General features: G+C 35.6%; 1 protein-coding gene across 2 annotated transcripts; it reads right to left on the bottom strand.

The window, feature by feature from the left end:
• Positions 1-434: 434 nt before the first annotated feature.
• On the bottom strand, positions 435-6971 carry LOC147844396 (uncharacterized). Of its 2 annotated transcripts, XM_087254168.1 has the most exons (7): positions 6872-6971; positions 6681-6731; positions 6404-6584; positions 5121-5441; positions 2750-2812; positions 2565-2670; positions 435-2456 (listed from the first exon to the last, which is right to left on the bottom strand). In XM_087254168.1, coding segments are annotated over exons 3-7 (528 nt in total). In that variant the 5' UTR covers positions 6441-6584; positions 6681-6731; positions 6872-6971; the 3' UTR covers positions 435-2455. The 2 variants fall into 2 exon arrangements, with proteins under 2 accessions (XP_087110294.1, XP_087110293.1); XM_087254167.1 differs by having other exon boundaries at positions 6681-6891.
• Positions 6972-8543: the final 1572 nt, after the last annotated feature.

Here is an 8543-nt window from a genome sequence, read left to right as displayed (position 1 = left end):
TGGGCAATTAGGACCAATTAAACTGGTCAGGAACTACTTCAAATTAGAATTAATAATATTACAAAATTAAGCCTAATAGGTAAATATTTGTAAATAGTTTTATACTATATTTTATGAAAATACCTATTAAATAGATTATAAATGATAGGGGGATTATTGCATTATCAAAGATTACTATTTCATTCATTTATTTTATTCTTGGCTTAGGCCCTTTATTAATCAGGGGTCACCACAGTGGAATGAACCACCAACTTTTCTAGCATGTTTTACATAGCAGATGCCCCTCCAACCGTAACCCAACACGGGCAGAACATGCAAACTCAACACAGAAATGCCAACTGACCCAGCCGGGGCTCGAACCAGCAACCTTCTTGATGTGAGGCGATCGTGCTACCATGACACAGACTTCTATTTCACATATATATTTTTTTTTTCAAAATCCAAAATACATAAATAATACAATGTTTGATAAACAAATCAGTAGTTTAGAATGAATGGGTGATGCAGTGGCACAGTAGGTAGTGCTGTCGCCTTACAGTAAGAAGGTCGCTTGTTCGAACCTTGGCTCAGTTGGCATTTCTGTATGGAGTTTGCATGTTCTCTCTGCATTCGCGTGGGTTTCCTCCGGGTGCTCCAGTTTGTCTCACAGTCCAAAGACATGTGGTAAAGGTGAGTTGGGTAGGCTAAATTGTCCGTTGTTTGTGTGTGTATGTTTCCCAAAGATGGGCTGCGGCTGGAAGGGCATTCGCTGTGTAAAAAAAAAAAGGTGCTGATAACAATCATGTAAAATGTAACTAGATAAATTACTTATAATAAATTACATTATAAATTAATCTGTTAACTTCAATTGCAATAATGGGTCACAATATAACTTGACTGTATTTTTACGGTATTTACATTTACTGTATTTTTAATCAAATAAAAACAGCCGTCAAAAAAATTGAAAAATTTTTAAAACAGTCTTTCCAATGACTTTATAATCTACAAACTGTATGTTCTATCCCTCTAACTGCAAACCCATCACTTAGAGGAAAACAATCAGCATTTTTACATTTTTAGCATAATTTATTCAGTGATGTATGAGCCATTTTTCTCATGGAGACTCAACAAATGTCCCCACAAGGTTAACTCATATTTCTAAACTTGTGGGAACATTTAGGGGTAACGCATTACTAGTAATGTAAATTATGAAATAATATTACTTTTCTAAGTAATAAGTAATGTAACCCTTTACTTTTAAAATTAAGTAATAAGATTTTAGTTTTTTTTTAATGTAACACGAGTTACTTTTTAGTTAATTAATTAGCTTTTAACAACAAATTGCTGAATTAAAATGAATGTAATCACAACAAATCACGCAGTCAATAAGAGAATGTGTTCAATATTTTAAACACATCGAAGAAAAGGAGAAGAGGATTATCTAAATGGACAGTGCTTTTACTTAAAACAAATAGTACAAAAGTACCAAACACACTGCTTCAAACAGTATAAACGCCGAGGTTTATATTATAATAAAGTTTAATGTAGGTGTGTGTTATACAGTGAGTTGTCAATTGCAGAGCTCTTCTATTAAAACAAGCAAAGATTTGAAAGAGTTCAAGCCTCAGCCAGGTGCTGATGTTATTAATATAATATCATAAAAATAACTATGTAATAAAACTAATTACTTTTTTGGAGAGTAATTCAATATTGCAATTCATTACTTCCAAAAGTAGCTTTCCCCAACACTGTTGGTACCCACAATGTATGGAATACAAGGTGTACACACACACACACAAACACAAAATGTTTCATGAACACCAAATACCAAATAAATATTGGAGAATGATTTCTGAAACCTGTGACTGAAAACTGTAATGTATTATATTTAAAAAAAACAGTTAACTTCATGATAGGTCACAATATAAGTTTTTACTGTATTTTTGATCAAATAAATACCACCTTTAAAAGTTTTTTAGACTTATCAGCTCCAAATCTTTGAATGGTAGTGTATTTACAAACAATAGTAAACATTCCATACCAAAAAAAGTCACATTCACTCAACATCTCTACATATGAACAGCTTACTTTAGAGTGTTATGCACAGCAAACTCCTAGTCATGCAGCAAAGTTTTTTTCAAATATCACTCACTGCCAGGCAGTTTAACAGTACAATTTTAGTGAAAGTTGACTTTACAAAGCCACTTGAAGCTTTTCTCGATTTTGGCAATGGCCTAGAAAAGCACCTTGTAGTGCAGTGCATTAGCTGTATTGTGCATATGATGTGGTTTGGAGCAGCTATCACTCTGATCTGGCCACACATCGATGCACCTGCGTCTGCGGCATGATGTTGGTCTGTAACTCATCAACATCTCAGACTCTCATTTGCATCAACCAAGCTCCTCCGTCTGCTGTAAAATCCCCTCCAGCAGCGCAGCCAATTAACTCTGACAGCCATGACAGTTGTTTCTGAAACTCTGCAATTTTCCAGAAGACAAATATGACAGCTTTCAGTTTAATTATGAAAATTAGCAGTATATTCGAAAGCATTTGGACATTGCATTTGCAGTGTTATGAATGCTCACCACTTTATGACAGCTTGTGCTGTCGTTAAAACGTTGAAAATGGTGATTTTCAGAAGGAGAATTCTGAGAGCTTGAATAAATAACAGATCCTTGTTTGCTCGAACATCTGCAAGAGTGAGTGAAATGAGTGCAAAACAAATACAGACGGGAATCTTTTAGAAATAACAAGTGTTCTGTTACTGTACCTTGTAATAAGCTGCTGTTGTGGTCCAAACATGTATCAAATGTTTCTTCATCTTCAGCCATTTCTGAAGTGAAAGCCATATTACTAGTAAATTTTAAGGTAATGATTTACAGATCTGCATTAATATTTACAGAAATGACAGGCTGATTTTATATATTATTTTACAGGCCCATACCCAGCCTGGTGAAAGGGTTGGTTCTTTTGGAGTTATTCACTTCATTTTATATTTAATCGTAAAATTTACAAACTGCTTTAGGCGACATGGTGGCTCAGTGGTTAGCACTGTCGCCTCACAGCATAAAGGTCCCAGGTTTGAGTCCCGGCTAGGTTAGCTGACGTTTCTGTGTGCAGTTTGCATGTTTTCCTCATGTTGGCAAGGGTTTCCTCTGTGTGCTCCCGTTTCCCTCACAGTCCAAAGACATGCGCTAATGGTGAATTGAATAAGCTAAATTGGCCGTATACTGTACAGTATTTGAGTGAATGAGTGTGTATGGGTGTTTCCAATACTGGGTTGCAGCTGGAAGGCATTCGCTGTGTAAAACATATGCTGGATAAATTGACAGTTCAGTCTGCTGTGGCGACCCCTGATGAATAAAGGGACTAAGCTAAAGGAAAATGAATGAAGGAACATATTGGTTTTTAATGATACTGCACTATTTGTAGCTGGATTAGCTTGTCTTCATAACCCCACTTTTTTATATAAAATATTTCCTAAACATTCAGAATAAAGAAATATGGAAGAACATTTTAATACAAACTACAGCATATAACATTAGGAAAAAATAGGAATCTGTTACGTTTTAAATTAAGGACTGTAGTTTATTGCCACTTCACTTCATCAGATTGTATGCTGTCTTGCACAGCTGGATAATGGACTCATGAAAAAAAATGGTTTGCATTGTGCAAAACTGATTAGCTGAAGTCACCCTAGAGCCAACAGAGGATTCTGCTTGGTCTTAAAGCCTTTTTTGATGCGTTATTTTCACTATTTATGATGGCAAAACATTAAAAATAGGACAAATTAGCTCATGTATGAACAAATTTTGGACCTGGGTCTTTCAAACCACTCGAACCCCCCTGACTAGGGGCCTGTTTTAAATGCTTCCCTGATACGTTTATGTGTGTGTGACATACTGTTTCAGGACACAAATGTGTATAATAACATAGTTATGACACGGGTGTTACAAGGAGATAATGAATTATAAAGACATTGCTGACATTCCTCCCATTCTTCAAAAGACTGATTAATCATAGAATGAGTTCTTTTCTGATCATGAGACTCCACACAAACCAGAAGGGGTAGAGTTATTTGTAGGGGTTGGGCAATACAAAATACAGTATAAACAATGGAAACCTACTGTATTGAATGTCCCCACAATTCACAAAAGCAACCCTGTGTGCGTGTGTGTATGTGTATGTGTGTAAGTGTATGCGTGTGTATGCTTTGCATTGGGTGAAAATGCAGACAAAAGTGGTGAAATTTGTTCATCAATTTTTACTAGATCAAAATTGAGTGCATAAAGTTTTCAGTTTATGACTGAGACCAACTTGTTGAACTGAATTGGAGAGAACAATAATAATAATGAAGTTATTACTTGTATGAGTCATTTTTACAAGATGGTTACATTTAACAATGATCAGCATCCTAAATCCTTGAACGTTTTTTTCTATATTTTGATTAAAAAAGCATATGTACATTTGTAAAGCTACAATTTGCATTATAACATCTATGCATTAAATTACAAACAAAAAATAAATAAATAAGCAATAAAATAATTGGCTCTTATGCGGGATGTTTCTAATGCAGTTTCTATGAGTGGGACTGTAAATTTGATGTTGTTCCCCTTTCTGGCTGCCATTTGCAGTCACACACCTTTTCAGAAAGTCTTGATAGCACTATCATTGAGTTTTTCATTCATTATTTGAGCAAATAGGAATGCAAAAAAAAAAATGTTTTGTTGTACTCTCACACTCATTGTGCTCTAAGTTTACCCAACTATGATTTTTGCTGCTGAGAAACCCAAAAATGTAAAAAGAAGGTATAAAAGACCGAAAACAATGGTACAGAACAATAATCAAAATAATCTGCCAATGGGGTAAGCAAAATAATCTTGTTTTTCGATTTGTGATAAGATTATTTTGCTTACCCCATTGGCAGATTATTTTGCTTGATTTAGGGAAAAACTCACTTCATTTTGGCATATTATTTCTTAAAACAAGACAATATGTTTTGCTTATCTAGAAAATGCTTCTTAATTTAAGAACTTTTAGATATTTGGACTAGAAACAAGACAAAAAATCTAAGTAAGAAAAGCATTTTTTGCAGTGTATATACTTTGGCAGGACAAGACAAGAAAAAAAGAAGAGCTTACGGTTTGTCTGCATTGGAAATCCAGCATAATGTCTATGCATGAGCTGATCGGAGCCTCTGTGACTCATGAAGCAGCTGTATGACGTCCATTCAGACGAGGCCACAGAAATGACGGACAGAGCGTTCTGGATGCTGAAATGTCCTTGCAGTAGGTTAGAGACTGCTGGATTAGTGTCTTTGGAGCCGCTCGAAATCCAGGCGAGCTCCAACTCTCCTTGATGAATGTCATGAACCACACAAACCAGGACAGTCAGACCAGTGGGACCAGTGTTCAGGAGAAATGGAGGAGACAGGAGGGCAAACGGGACAGCGGCTGATCCCACTTCACACAGCAAGATTTACAGTGGGTACAAAACAGATTAGTTAGTCATGTGGAGTTTTAGGATCAGTATGCACAATAAGCCTACACGTCTTCAGTTAAAAAATACTGTAGCTTCTTCAAAATAGGATGACGCTTGGTGTCGCATTACTTAGTGTCTACATTTTTAGATTTTAAGTTACCTTAAAGCAGTGTTTCTCAACTACATTTCTGAAGGACCACCAACTCTGCACATTTTCTGTGTCTCTTTAACCAAACACACCTAATTTGGATCATCAGCTCATTAGAGGAGACAGAGAAATATTCAAAACATGCAGTGTTGGTGGTCCTCCAGGAACGTGGTTGAAAAACACTGCTCTCAGTGGTAAAAAAGTAAAGCTTAGCACCTCCATGGTCAGAAAAATGACTGACATTAGAAAAGGATGGGAAATTTTAAACACAACACACACTTGTGCTTTGTTTGCTGTTTTGGGGACTTCCCATTTACCCCATATTCCCCCTACCTCCCCCTACCTATAATAATAATTATAAATGTTTCTTGAGCATCATTTCAGCATATTAGAATGATTTTTGAGGAATCACGTGGCACTGAAGCCTGGAGTAATGATGCTGAAAATGAAACCTTTCATCACATGAACAATTAAACATCACTTAAATTAAATAAAATGTCACAATATTGCAATTTCTATTATGTTTTTGATTAAATATACATAGAAACTCTTTTTCAAAACATGAAAGAAATCCCAAGCACCATATTTGTGAATGGTAAAATAGCTTGTATATAAATACAAAAATAGCAAAAAATGCTCTGTTATTAGCAATTCAGTATGTTTTTCATCTATGTTAACTTGCTTTGACACAATCTGTATTGTGAAAAGTGCTATGGAATAAAGATAAACTGAACTGAACATGATTCAAGTGTCTTTAGCAATTATGCTAGCTTCCTTATAAACTCTGCAACTTACTTGTGAAAATCATGGTGATGAGGAGGGTAGGCAGCATGGTGATGTTGTTTGACTGTATGAGTTCAGACGGGCAATGAAAGGGATTATCAAGTTTCAGTCATGTGATTTCACACCCGCCATGGAATCTTTCCATAGCTGTGTTGCTCTCAGGGGAGCTGTGCCAAAACACTGTATGTCTGTGCTAAAACGAGAGCACAAAGACCTGTACTGCTGCTGCTCAACACGCTTATACACTTATTTTGGCATCAGGTTTCATTCATGGGGTAAAATAACTCACTTGCAGCATAAAGCCTTTTGAAGGAGTATGCAGTTTGCTCACTGTCTCCTCCTGAGTTGCATCATTATTTCAGTTTCAGAATATTTGTTCGACAAATGGTGAAGTTTTATAAAACAAGATGTTCTTTCTAATCTGAAACATTCTAATTACTATAAATGAGAATGTGAGAGTGTGTTTCCAAAAATTCACACCTGTTCTTTGTTGGTTTTGTCTGTGGTTAGAGAAAGACAGATAATATCAACACCAACGGCTCTACCTTCTGCTTTGTACATCTGGATGAATTTGAAGTGTCTTTGACATAAAACAAAAGTTGCAGCATTAATTGGACATTTTTTTTGCAAGTCATTTGATTCTTATGATGAAAAATAGCTTGAGTCAAGTTTACCACTAAGCCTTACATCCTACCCTAAAATTATACAAAACAATTATTATTAATGACACAGTCATTTACAGTTTTATTATTAATTTTAACAATAATCACCCATTATGTGATAAATGCAATGTTCGCTAGTTTGGCTATGGCAGATCAGTAACTTTGTTTCATAAGTATTTAGCATTATTATTTAACTTTATTTAGTAGTCATGTTATTATTTAGATAAATATATGGTAATATTTTAGGATTTTATATATATATTATGTTCATATTTATACTTAATCCCTATTATTACATTGCTACTTGCCACAAAACGTAAAAATTAGACACAAAATATTGTTCTGAGTCATAATGGTTAATTATTTTATCCAAATGAAAGTTGACAGAAACAAAACAGCAAATGGGTCATACACTAACTTGTACATTATTTATTCAGTCGGGTTGCATAACAGGGTTACGGGTTGCGTCTTTGATAAACTATGACAGATCAAATTCATTGTAATGTAAGAATTAATAAATCCATGTGAAACTGTCCCTTAAATGGGATGTAATGACTTCAGTTTCGCGTTCAGACGCACTTTGCACTCACACTACAAGCGTACCGCACCCGAGCCCAACCGAACCACACTTCAGACCAACTGGGCCAAGGCCGGCCAACTGAACCACACCTGGGCACAATTCGGAGCACTTGCATTTGTCAAACAAACTGGGAAATAGGGGTCAAACATACCTTGGCATGGTTCAGACAGCCTAGCGTACCTTAAAGCATACTAACCTACGTATTATTCATTTACAAGATGAAACCAAACTGTCAAAAAAAGGGAAAAAAAAAAACGTAGGGTTTACTTCAAATCATGTTGACCATGTGAATTTATTCATACACATACTTTTATGTTTATATTTAAAGCCACTGTTTTTGCAACTGAATAATCCTTACATTAATAAATTCAGCCTTTACTGTTTTTGTCAGTCTTAAATTTAAATAAATAGTTAATAAATTATTACTACTCAATTTAATGTTTCAACATAGGCAAATTCTGAAAATGTAGCCCTATATATACATTTCTGATTATCGTGAAATATGTAGCCAGAGCTATGTATGGCTGCATTACATCTTTAAAACGAATGCTACAAGGCGGTATGACATCGTTTCTTTTCCCGATTACCAGCTAACCGTTTACCTCCGTATAGATGGCTTTGCCTACTTTTACCAGTTTGTCTGGTAGCTCCACATGTAGTTCATTGGTGGATTTGAGACACAGATTGGAGTTGACCGCGATGACGGGGTTCGAGTCTGGTGAAGAACGGTTCCAGAAAAGATCGGTCAGTTGGTGAGTCAGTAAGTCAGTCAGTCAACAGCAGCCTCTGGTGGATTTATGTGAGAACAGCAAGAGCGAATGGCCCTCATGAGAAAAAATTGGGATCTAAAAAAAGCGCACACAGTGGCCTCTGGTGGATTCATGAAAACAAAAACTGCAAAAAAAAAAAA

This window comes from Danio rerio, chromosome 5 (assembly GCF_052040795.2).
Source record: "Danio rerio strain M-AB ecotype USA chromosome 5, GRCz13ab, whole genome shotgun sequence".
Classification (NCBI taxonomy): domain Eukaryota; kingdom Metazoa; phylum Chordata; class Actinopteri; order Cypriniformes; family Danionidae; genus Danio; species Danio rerio.
This window is presented reverse-complemented; position numbering and strand designations above follow the sequence as displayed.